Source organism: Babylonia areolata, chromosome 26 (genome assembly GCF_041734735.1).
Source record: "Babylonia areolata isolate BAREFJ2019XMU chromosome 26, ASM4173473v1, whole genome shotgun sequence".
Lineage (NCBI taxonomy): Eukaryota > Metazoa > Mollusca > Gastropoda > Neogastropoda > Buccinidae > Babylonia > Babylonia areolata.
Genome location: NC_134901.1, coordinates 34,689,464 through 34,703,044, shown reverse-complemented (window position 1 = coordinate 34,703,044; position 13,581 = coordinate 34,689,464). Strand labels below are relative to the sequence as shown.

At 39.3% G+C, this 13,581-nt stretch overlaps 1 protein-coding gene across 1 annotated transcript in view; it reads right to left on the bottom strand.

Annotated features, from left to right (window-relative positions):
- Positions 1-4,021: 4,021 nt before the first annotated feature.
- The window catches only part of LOC143300597 (ubiquitin carboxyl-terminal hydrolase 10-A-like), a 37,012-nt gene continuing 27,452 nt past the window's right edge, over positions 4,022-13,581 (bottom strand). Inside the window, exons 12-15 of the mRNA XM_076614374.1 lie at positions 11,847-11,918; positions 11,157-11,301; positions 10,120-10,185; positions 4,022-8,651 (exon numbers count right to left, since the gene is read on the bottom strand). Of these exons, the coding sequence (XP_076470489.1) occupies positions 8,449-8,651; positions 10,120-10,185; positions 11,157-11,301; positions 11,847-11,918 (486 nt within the window). The 3' untranslated portion in view covers positions 4,022-8,448. The remainder of the gene's footprint in view (positions 8,652-10,119; positions 10,186-11,156; positions 11,302-11,846; positions 11,919-13,581) is intronic.

Here is a 13,581-nt window from a genome sequence, read left to right as displayed (position 1 = left end):
CCAAACCAAACTCAGCCACCGACAATGGGATAGAACTTCTGCTGCCTCAGTAGTATTGGGAATGGGACTTCCGGACCACCACAGGGAAAGAGTGGGGGAGGGGTGAGAGGCCCTACCTAAAGAGCGGCTGACCCAAAAGCCTGTGAAAGAGACTGTCAGGCCTGGTACCCCCACAGCACAGCACAGCACAGAACAGCGACCACCATAAGGGTGCGTCAGGTCAGGCTGTGTTGAAGGGGGAGGATCATTCTGTTGGCAAAAGGACAGTCCTTTATGTAAGTGTCATGTGCTCACATCTGCCTGGTCATTCGCCACATCTTCCCTCGTGTCTTGACAGACTGGCCACATCTTCCCATATCCTGTCTCTTGACAGACTGGCCACATCTTCCCTTGTTTTGTCTCTTGACAGACTGGCACATCTTCCCTTGTGTCTTGACAGACTGGCCACATCTTCCCATGTCTCTTGACAGACTGGCCACATCTTCCTTTATTATCTTGGTGGACTGGCCACATCTTCCTTTATTATTTTGGAAGCACCACATCTTCCTTTGGCAGACTCACGCCTTATTCCTCTCCTCGTTTGGCAGATTTCCATTTCCTCCTCCACCTCTCCTTCCGTGCACTCATTAATGTACTTCACCTCCTGTACACACCATGGAGGCTAAGGCACTAACTTGCTATCAGGGTTGTACATACATACTGACCAGGGAGATAATTTTTTCTCTGCGCAAGGCGCCAGCAGGACTCAGTCAGACCCACGAACCTCAGATTAAGAGTCCAGCAATGTATCCACTTCACTTGCAGCAGCGCCAGTCAGTATGTTTGGTCAGAAGACATATTTATACTAAAATTATGGTAAAAAAATAATAGGAATTAAAAAAAAAAAAAAAAGTTTCTTGTCTGGCCTTCCATCTCCATGTGGACAGTGATCAGTGACACAGGGTGGAAGGCAAGGCATGTTATTCTCAGTGCTGTACTGTGCCCCATGGACAAACCATTGTGAATCACACAGGTGAGAGATGCAGTTGAAAGCATAAGGTCAAAGGCAAAAAGTTTCTCTTTCATTTATTTACACCTTAATTTAATTTCAATCCATATGCACACACACACACACACACACAATGCCATTCACGTAAGTTTTCCTGCACACATACAAAGCATTTTTATCATGCATTCAATTGTTAAATGTAGACGGTTGTTTGCACTGTGCATTCAATTGTTAAAATGTGCATGATAATTCTTTTTTGCACCGTTTACATTGCATTTAACCACTGTGGTTGATGCACTCACATGGAAAACCCCCATGGAACAAAGTACAAAGGGTGTGTGTGCAAGAGGAAAGAACAAAGAAGTAAACAGAAGTGTTAACTTGACAAAACCCACAAAACTTAATAAAGATCCACATGAAATACTTTTAAGTGTTCCATATGTTTATCTTTAGTATTTAAAAGTTTTCATCACTGGTTTTTATGTTGTTGGGTTTTTTTTGTAATTTAAAAAAAAATTTTTCCACATCTGCTTGTATATCATACAAGCACACACTAAACAAATTATGTATGTACAAATTTTTACAGAAGTCAACAGTTTCAAGCAACAGACATTATCACAACAAGCAGGGTGATGAGGAACAACTATGTATTATGTCACAGTCAGGTTTCAAGTCAATTTCACTATCTTGTACTGTGTGTCACTTAGGCATGCTTTCATTTTCAAAGTATTTAACTGACAGCATTACTGCTCTAAAAGAATTTGAACTCTTGAAGAGATGTTGACTGATTTGTGCAAGCGATGAGTGTGTGTGTCACTGCATGTGCATGTGTGTGTGTGTGTGTGTGTGTGCGTGTGCATGTGCATGTGTAGCACATTCCCAATTGGTTCCATGTTGTCTCGGCCAGACATGTGATCAAGGCTTTCTGCAGTTGCAGGCATCAGAGAGTAAAATGTGACAACGCAAGAGGCTTTTGTTCTTGTTTTTTTTTGTTTTTAAAAAAACAACAAAAAAAACCAAGATTTCATGATTTTGCGCTTGATTGTAACACGCAAATGTTATAGTTAATGTGAACTTCTTGTCTGCATTAAAAAGAAGAAACTCTTTATTCACAATCGACTGGGGAAAACAAATGTGTGTGCATTCAGAAAAAAAAAAGAAGACAAAAAAAAGAAACTCTTCATAACTTTGTTGACTGGGGGCAACAAATGATCATCTAGTTGACAATACACTGCAGCTTTTCACAACTCACAGTCCCACCACCAAAATGACTAAGAACATGATTTCAAAAGCATTCATTTTTGAGGACTGGAACAAAAGCAGATCCTGCATCAACCCAGTATACCATGCAGGTCACTATATTCCAATTTCTGTCAGGAACAACCAACAGCAGCTCCTGTGTAAACCATATCTTTCCTTCCTGAATTAATTCATTCTATTGGCACCACCAAAAAAAAAAAAAAAAAAAAGAGTATGCAAAAGTAGTGGATAACAATTAACATATATGTATTCAAGTGCAGTTGGAAAAGCAGTGTCCCCATTCAAATTGCATAAAGACATCATCAAATGCAAAGAAAAAAAAAATGATCCACTGTGTAAAAAGATTTCTCTATACTTGGTGGTGTAGACACGCAAAGCTGACAGACAGTTTTAAGCAGTTTCTTTCCATGAATTAACTTGGGTAAGCGTATAAACAAAGCATTTCCCCGGAAACCAAAGATTCTTTCTCCCTAGCCTCAAACCACTTGAACCCCAAATTAAATCTCAAACTGCTTATGCCAGAAAACTATTGCCTACAGTGGTATATGGACAGTATCCCAACTTCCTGCCCACCTGAGAACAGTCTTCAGTAGGAACCAAATCTTGTGCGTCACACAGCACTGCACAGGGCAGGGTTGGTGTCAGTGGGTGTCACACTGGCGATAATGCCGATCCACACAGAAGCAAAACGACACACAATTTTTAGCTTTGGGAATCAAACCTGGCTGCATGAGTCTCACAAATCAATCTTCTGAACCAGTAAGTGCAAGTAACAAGAACATTTAAAAAAAACAAAACCAAAAAAACATAAAAATTAAAATTAGCAAGCTGATTTTACAGGCCCATCTCACACAAGATAACCTCAGAAAACTTGACCCATAAGCAGCGTGACAGACATGCGCGAGCCATGTGTTTTAACAGGTGGTCCTGGAGACGTGTCTGGATCTGTAGTCCTCAAGCTTATTTAACTGTCTGACATGGCACAAGGTAGTGAAATTAAACATGCTTATCTGCAACATTTGATTTTAAGTTCGTCATTTTTGTTTGCTTGTTTTGTTTTTGCAGGAGGGGAAGGAGAAAAGAGATTTGGCGCCACATCCCATTACCATATCCCAGTTGCATAAAAACTACCTGATTTATAGTCATAGTAGCAACTGAATTCATCCTAAATGGCAAAATAGTATCTACTTTACCACAACCCTTATCAAGCTTTTATTTAAAAAAAGGAAAGAAAAAAAATCAAACTGACACGTTACTAAGTGATAAAATGAATAAAAAGACAAACACTCTGAGACAATTGACACGTTACTAAGTGATAAAATGAATAAAAAGAAAAACAGTCTGAGACAATTGACACGTTACTAAGTGATAAAATGAATAAAAAGAAAAACAGTCTGAGACAACTGACACGTTACTAAGTGATAAAATGAATAAAAAGACCAACATTCTGAGACAAATGCAATATGCTAACCCAATCCCACCATAACCCCAGACTGCTATAAACATAGGATTTAGACAATCAGTTGGGTTTTTTTTTAATGCAATAGCAGCCATAAATTTTACAACAGTAAATCAATTCCCCCTCATCCATGATTACAAAAAAGACACCAATGATGATATCCTTACATTACAAACATCAGAAAAAATTATTTAAAATAAATATAAGAAAAAAAAAAGCCATGCTGCCAACAGCACAACATACATCCCAAAACGACATCACATAGCAAGATGCTTGTTAGAAATAAAATGTACACCCTGAAGAAAAGAAAAGAAACAAAGTACACACACACAGTGACACATACACAAAAACTTGATCCTTCACAATTTATGAAAAAAAAGAAGAAAAAGTTCACTCCTGGAGTGAAAGGAATGGGTATGGGTGGCAAGGGGGAGATGGAAACATGTGACTCCGGGCCATGACATTAACTTGTGTAGTCTTTGTACACACCACCCCACAGCTCTCTCACACAACACGGTCATCATATCTAATCTCAATACAATCATTTATCAACCATCTGAAACCAAAGCAAATCAAGGACAGAGATCACGCACAACATTTAACATGAGTCTCTGACACATTGATCCTTTGGTTTTTTTTCTCTCTTCTTTCCCTGCATGCACATAATAGTATCAATAGTTTCCCAACAAATATACTAATCTTAAACATATTATGAATAATAATTACAAAAAACAATACAAAACTGATATTCTAAATAAAAATGAAAACTCAAGGCATTTTAAATCATTTACCCACACTTTTTTTTTCTTCACACCATTTCCCCCAAATCTAAATTTCTCCTTTTTTGACATTAAATTAAAAAAAAAAAACAACTTTAAATCTTACAGGACTGCCTACCCTAACTGACCTGGAAAATACTCTCCACAGCCTGTGGCAATGCAGGACTCAAGGCCGATGGAATTTTAGCAGCAAGAATCCACAAGAATACTGGTAATCAGAGGAAATGCAAACAGAACTGCAGCACTGAACAGTTCAATGATGGTATCAGGATTATTGACAACTGTCAAAGAGAGGGGAGGGGGGTTGGAAGGGAAGAGTGCAACATGTAAACTCTTCAATTAGAAAAAACAAGATAAAAAAAACAACCAAACAAACAAAAAAACCAAAAACAACTGCATACCTTACTCAAAATATACAACATGTAAACTCTTCAATTATAAAAAAACAAAACCCAAAAAACCACAACAAAACAACTGCATACCCTACTAAAATGTTAAACACAAGGAATGGGTAGATGGCAATGAAAGAGGGATCACCACAAATGAAATTTAAAATTTATCAATGTTTAAAATCTTTAAAAAAAAAAAAAAAAAAAAAGAAACACCCTGACATCTATTAAAAACCACCACAGTGGTTAAAACATCTGTTTATCATGAAGGCACCCCAAGCCATCCCTGGTTAATGAATGTCACAAACACACAAAACACGTTCAGAGCTGTTGGCTTTGAAGGCACTGGGAAAGACAAATAACCATCACCACCACATTAAATGGCAGAAAATCCTCTCTCCCTCTCTCTCTCTCACACACACACACACTCTCTCTCTCTGTTAACGATCTCTCACACTTCTGGTTCAGCCCATCACAGACCAAGTCATTAAACACGAAAACAGTCCAAAAAATGCATCCAAATTCACCTCCCACAGCTGTGCCCAAGTGCAAGAAATTAGCCCAGGGGACATAAATCAGGTCAATTCTCCAAGTCATCTGTTTCTATGAAATACTGCTGCAGAAAATATGAATTCTACACACCTCCCTATTTCTTTTAAAGCTTTCCATTTTAACTACCTCTGAACACATATTAGTTGTCTACATCAAATCTTATCAACAGAGTTTGTGAAAGAGAACAGTTCCTGGGTGAATTTACTCCAGTGTTGTTTGATTTCAAACCTATTAGTTATAATGAGCATTAAAACATGCAATATATATATATATATATATATTTTTTTTTAATGAAACGGATCAAGAAGTGATGAGATCACTGAGAAGTGGAGGGTCATATTTACATGGACTAACAATAGGGAGGGAGCCACGATCTTGGCTTGACAAAATGCCCTGTGTTGTGTTTTAAAAGATTTCCTCCCAAACATGCCCGGAAACCATTTGCTAGTTTGACAGTTCTCAGAAAAGAAGTCAAGCGCCGGAAGCGTTACCTGCAATCACAGAGAGCACCATCTGTCACCAACTTTTCCAGTCCTCTCCAGACCTTCCTGTGAAGAAACTGCCCTTCACCCCCTGAAGCAAAGTGTGCTGCTCCAGAAATGTTGAGATCAACTGCCAGAGTTATCCAAACATTATACACAATTATTAAAGACTGTACCCACCCAATTACAACAAAAAAAAGAAAAAAAAAAAAGAAAGAAAAGAAAAGAGCCAATCACACCACGGCAGAGACAGAGCTTTTTACACCTGTCCCAAACTTCTTCACAGACTGATGTACTCCAGATGACAAAAGGGACAATGCCATGTCACAAACCGATTTAAAATCTACCAACAATATTAATGACAGCACATTCTTTCTACATAATGGCAGACATAAAATATCGCTGGTAACTTTTAAATTCCACCTGGTTCCCTTGGACAGCAGAACAACTGCTGGATACCTCGTATGTAGAGATGACTAAACTACACACAAGAAAAACAGACCTTTTTTGCCAAAGTAGCCAGCATGAACCAAACACTGCTGTCTAGGCTATAAGCAGAACCACACACTTAGCTGACTGACAGGCCTGATAGTGCCAGACACTGATAAGTAGGTCAGCTGCTGTGCCTGCTAACCCGTCACTGACCCTTCTTTGTCTTCTATTAAAGCGTGGCAATTTGCACGCCTCTTTTGAGCGGGCTGGTGAGCATACTCCTATATCTGTGGCATTAATGTTTGCACTGTTGGAAAGAGTGGACACTTTTCTTTTTGTTGGTGGTAGTACTTTCCTTGGCTGGAAAATATTTTTTAAGATAGCAGTATTTACTTGACAGAACTGTGCTGACAATTGTGACTGGCAGTGGTGTGGGTTTTTTTCATAGCAGAAGTACCGTGAGTTTGGTTTTCCTTCACATTCTGTTCTCTCACATTTCTTTCTTCCATTCCTTTCTTTCATTCTGCTTTCTTCCCTGTCTTTCTTTCATGCTGTTTCCTTCCCTCTCTTTCTCTCCTTTATCCCTTCCTTTCTTTCGTTCTGTTTCCTTCTCTCTCTTTTCTTCAATGTGCGTGAATGACTGAATCAGTGTGCCTGTGGAGTACTTGTACAAGCTGCAAAACAGTTGTGATCTTTAACACGCCACAGCTTCCTTCAGAATTTCCAGCTATCAACACAGGTTAGTGAGAGGCATGCTGATGTGTAATGCTGTGCATGGAATGTATTGTCTGTGTTGAGCGAATTTTGTGAGATTAGATTCAGTGTGTTAAAAATGTGTCAAAATGCATGTTAACAAACTGGTGGTAAGCATACCTGCTTTTTTCAAACAGTTATCCTGAGAAAAATAATCGGATGTTCACATTTGAGTTTCCTATCGTTTTAAAGCTAAGACTGTGCTCTTTCAAACCATACTATTCATTAAGCGATTGCGTTGACAAGCAGTGTGTTATCAAAAGTTAACGAGGAGGTGTTGTTTTCTCCCTGTGGCCGCTGCCATCGCGCGGAACAGCACACTGGTCTTTCTCCCTCCCAACAGCTGATAACGGCTGGAGGTGCAACGTGAAAGAGAACTCGTAGCGTTTTGTGCTCTCAGTTCTTCCAAGTTAAAGCTCTAACCCTTCCGGTGGTAGCGCGTTATTTTTAGGTGGTTCCTTTCCCTCCCGAGTTGAATGCAGGGTCAAGTTCGCTCCTCAGATGAACTAAACGTCAAGCACTGAACACCTGTGCAAACCCTTCCATCGGGTAAATGTTAAACCAGAGCCATGATTTCGGGTGTACAGGCCACCCTGGGGCGTGGGAGGAAGGTCTTCACAGAAAACTGGATAATGGTGACAGACCACAAAGCTCTCTTACCTGCGCCTAACCCCATTTCTTTTTGGTCATGAAAATGGCTCTAAAAAACCCCAAAAATCGTTTTAAATCAGCAATTGGTTTCAAACTATAAAACAATCAGTCAAACGAAGTTCTTGGTTATTACAAACTTATCTAAGCAACCCTATGACAGGCAGGGTGCTTTTCCCTGCTAAATTCTTCAAGTGTTAATCACATATATACACACACAAACGGAGAAAAAGAAAAAGAAAAAAAAAAAAGGCATTTGCACCAAAGCCATCAAAATTTCAATAAAAAAAAAAAAAGGTGAAGTGTCAAGATAAATCATTCACAGAATATTCACGTTAGTAAACACCAACAGCCATAATGGGAAAATGTTTTTTTCTTTTTCTTTCATGATTATCAACTTGATGGAAAGGGGAGTACTCCATGCTGAAACTGGACTGCTCAGGTTGGTGTCGTCACTGACCGTGACACTGTCTCTCCGCCAACCACACAAGAGCACAGCAGATCGTATTTCAGGAATCACTGCAGCACTCATTTCACTCATGCTCTCTCTCTCTCTTCCCACACAAGGAGAAGAGAGCACTGCATAAAAGAAAAGAAACAAAAAGAAAAGAAAAGAAAAAAACAGAAAGAAAAAAGAAAAGAAAAAAACAGAAAGAAAAAAAAAAACATTCACAATTCACGAGCACAATCTGGTGCTGACTCATTTTCACGATCCTGAGTGCAGTCTGAACAGGAGTCCATGGGGCACGGTGGTGCCGTGGAAGGGGGAGTTCTGATAGTTCATGATCTCTTTCGTGGACATGGAGGTCAGTTTGTCGTCGCTGATGATGTTCCACTCCTCCGTTCCCAGTCTCTTGGTGAAGGCCACGTAATGCCCTGCCGAGTATGACTCTCCCTTGTGGAAAAACCCTGAACACAGCATCACACTTCATTGTCACACAGTCTGACACACACAACCAACCTGAACACACTTCATCGTCACACAATCTGACACACTACCTGATCACACTTCGTCACACAATCTGACACACACAACCTGATCACATCATCACACTTCATCATCACACAATCTGACACACACAACCTGATCACAGCATCACACTTCATCGTCACACAATCTGACACACACAACCTGATCACAGCATCACACTTCATCATCACACAATCTGACACACACAACCTGATCACAGCATCACACTTCATCATCACACAATCTGACACACACAACCTGATCACAGCATCACACTTCATCGTCACACAATCTGACACACACAACCTGATCACATCACACTTCATCATCACACAATCTGACACATACAACCTGATCACATCACACTTCATCATCACACAATCTGACACACACAACCTGATCACATCACACTTCATCATCACACAATCTGACACACACAACCTGATCACATCACACTTCATCATCACACAATCTGACACACACAACCTGATCACAGCATCACACTTCATCATCACACAATCTGATCACATCACACTTCATCATCACACAATCTGACACACACAACCTGATCAGATCACACTTCATCATCACACAACCTGATCACATCACACTTCATCATCACACAATCTGACACACAACTAACCTGAACACAGCATCACACTTCATTGTCACACAATCTGACACACACAACCTGATCACATCACACTTCATCATCACACAATCTGACACACAACTAACCTGAACACAGCATCACACTTCATCATCACACAACCTGATCACATCACACTTCATCATCACACAATCTGACACACAACTAACCTGAACACAGCATCACACTTCATCATCACACAACCTGATCACATCACACTTCATCATCACACAATCTGACACACAACTAACCTGAACACAGCATCACACTTCATTGTCACACAATCTGACACACACAACCAATCAAACTGCAGTCTTTTTTTTTCTATCGTCCCACCTGCTGTAAACAAATAAAGCTCCGTAACACAAACTGAATTCCAGCATTTGCTATTACTATCACAGCTAATAACCCACACCGACTCAACGCTTGAGCAATGTTAATTGCCGTCAGGAAAGAACTCAAATATCACTAACCCAGCTAATTTTATGAATATCTAGACACACCTGCACCCCTGAATACAAACTTTTTAAAAATCTATAATTCATCATAACAGAGGGTTCTACACCCCCTATCTTTGAAGTGCCTAATGAGAAACTCCCTGTTTTCACAGCCGTGAAGCCCGGCTCACATGAATGGTTGGTGTTCCATGGGAAACAAAGCCAACAGGCTGAAAAAATGGGCGAAACATGACTGATCTCCCCTTGCAGACGCATGCATGACCATCAACACACATACACAAACACGAGCAATTAACTCACCGGACATCAGACTGTAGCTCAACTTCTCTTTTGTCACCTTCGTGTTGAGAGATGCTGACAACCAATCTGAAAAACAATGAAAAAAATTTTTGTGCGGCAAAAATCTTTTTGAAACAAATCAAAAGTATGCTATTCATGAGCCCCTCTGCCTTTCCCAAACATCTCCACTGTTCATATAAATAATATCATATAACAATAAAGCATTAGGAAAAAAAATATATACAAAAACAAGCGTATTCACACAAAAACACCCGAAGTAATATGTTTGTTAAGGCCAGACATGGCAGCTATTTTCAAAACAGTCTCATTCTAAATTCTGATTATTATTATAGGTGGACATTGTTAGGAATCACCCAGGATTCACAAAAAATTACACTCTTCATGCAACGGTTGCCATGGAAACAATTCAAAATGGCCGACAAAAAAAAATTAAAGCTCTACAGCTGCAAAACTATTATAGGTACTTCAATTTTTCTTTTTCTTTTTGATTTATTACCTGAACTCACTTTCTAAGTTGGGATATTTTTTTGAATGACACTTTCTCTTCTTGAATTTTTTTAAATAAACAGCTGTGACAAAAGAACTCTCACTCTTACTCGGCTGTCCCAACGTAGAGAGTGAGTTCAGGTAATAATTAATCAAACACAAACAAGAAAAACAGAAGTACCCATAATGGTTTTGAAGTTACAGAGTTTTAATTTTTTTGTTTGTAGGCCATTTTGAATCATTTCCATGGCAACCGGTGCATGAAGAGTGTATATATATATATATATATATACATATATATATATATATATATATATATATTTTTTTTTTTTTTTTTTTAATACATTTTTGTGAATTCTGGGTGATACCTAACAATATCCACCCATAATAATAATCAGAATTTAGAAAAAAAAACTGTTTTTAAAATAGCTGCCATTTTTGGCCTTAAGCTCTGTAATGTCATTCATGACTTAAATGAGGAAAGGAGGGGGGTGTGGGGGCGAAGCAATAAAAAGAACTTTTTTTTTTTTTTTTTAACTGCAAACTCTTACCTGGCTGGAGCGTAATAGTCTCCTCCAAGACAATCTGCTTGGTCACTTTCCGCAACCTGGAGTTCTCATCGACACAGATGTTTTCGAAGGTGACCACCAGGGTCCTGGGCAGTTCACACAGCACCGTCTTCCTGTACTCCGTCTGCTGCCAAGCAACAACAAAGGTTCCAGTGTTTGTCTGTCTGCTGGGGGCAGCAGGGCCTCTTGTATCACAAAACCATCAATCTCAACATCTTTGTCCTTCTTGGAGTTTGACCAGCCATTGTTTTTTTTCCTGACATGACTCGGTTCTTCATTCCCTCTCCCCTTTGCCCCATCCCCTTCCCTTTTTCACTGGTCCAGTTTAACCCACTCTAGGCAGTTCACAGGTCGTATTAATGTGAAAAAAAACACACAAAAAAAACACAGAGAATATACTGTTTTTCCCCAAAATTATGTGTGGGCATATCCAGAAATACTGCTGAAGTCAGTTCCCTTTCCTTGCATTTTATGCATAAGTAGGAATGTGAAAAATCATTTCACCGAGATGAATTTTTAAGCCAAAGCAATGGTCAGGCAAACAATTCAGTCTCATGCTGTTCACATAACTGTTATAGAAACAGCATGAAATTGTACAGTGTTGTCAAAAAGTCAGTGTCCCAACCGAAGGAACATCCGACAAGTTTAGCAAATCAAAGTAAGAGTACTTACTGGATCTGTTGTGATCACTTCTGCAGCAAAGAATTTCTGCAGTGCATCATGCACAGTTCTAACACTGTCATCCTGGGGAGAACAAAAATCATATTTTCAAACCTTAAGTTCAAAAAGGCAGACAACTGCAATCAAAATATAAGCGACTGCAATCTATTTCTGAATGGTATCTACAGCTATAAAAGCAAATGCTCTCTCTCTCTCTCTCTTTCACACAAGCACTCTCCCTCTGTCTCTCTCTGTGGGTCTTACTTTCTACCCGCACTTTCCCACTGAGCACACATGGTCTGCATCCTATGGGTTGGTTTAACACAGTATTCTATTTGGAAAATATCATAATACACCACAGTGATAGATGTACAGGACAACCAGAAAATCTTTACGTCCTGTTCTGACACAAGTGCATTTTAAGTACATGACAAATGTCTTCACAGCTAGAAGTTTGAAACTGGCCACATGAGAACTTCGACAAAACTGAACTAAAAATATACACAGAGTGAAAAAAAAAAAGAAAGAAAAAAAGTAAAGTGAATGAACCTGAGGCAGAAAAGAAAGAAACAGAGATACACTCATACAGAGATGAAGAAGAAACATGGCTAGCACAAGATCAGCATGACAGACCCACCAACCCCGGCTGACAAAGCGGCATATGTCTACCATCCCATCTGAGCAAACATTAGAAAAACAGACTACACAACCATGTAATCATAATGTGAATCCTATGGGTTATGTGATCTGACAGTGCAAGCAACACTCAGGTCATGATGCCACTGCATCTGGGAGAAAAGAAACTTTCATTTCAGAAACATCAAAATGGGGAGTTCATTCCTGCCTGGAACGTATATTCCAGATATGCTGAGAATTAAGCTGGCAACTGTGTAAGCAGTCAAAATATATGCAACTTTTATCAAAATGCAGACAATAACAGACTGTGGAAGTGTGAATGAATGTAGAGGACAAAGTGTGGTCATCCTTAAAAACACATTTATTTTCTTCTTTTTCTATGTTTGTGGGCCGCTACTCCCTCATTCACATGCAAGTACGAATGGGGCTTTTCATGTATGACTGTTTTCATACCCTGCCACGTAGGCAGCCATACTCTCTTTTGCTGCTTTACTTATCACCTTTTTTTCTCCCTAATGAAGATAGCCAAAATAAAACTTTTACAAAATCTTAAAACAAACTTATAATAATTCAACAACAACAAAATTAAACACCTGTATGAACCATGACAGTATATAATAATGCTTTTTTTCTCCTTTCAGTATGGCCTTTTCACCTTTACTCTTAGTGGGACCATTTCACTCTTTGTGATTGTTTTTGTTGTTGTTGCTTATAGTAAAGCCAACCGCACAGGGCCATATCAGGACTGTCAAACCATACAATTGCTCAACTGCGTCAACACAAAACTGTCACATCTACAAAAAACAACAACAAAAAAAACCCACTAAGACAAACCCACATAACAGTTCATGACACAGTATCCCAACCATTTAGCTCCTTATGGCAAATAAGACTAGGCCATGCTGAGGATGCCAGCCATTCCGCTTAATTTATCATCCCCAGATTACAAAATCGTAAAAAAGGAAAAAAAAACCCAATACTTCAAAGGCCAAAAAGGCAAACAACACTGCAGAATGGGCAGCTAGTGCCCATCCCAGTGTTTACATCTCACTACCTAATTGCCAGAGCAAAACAGCACAGACAGTACATCATAGACTGTGGAAAAGACAAA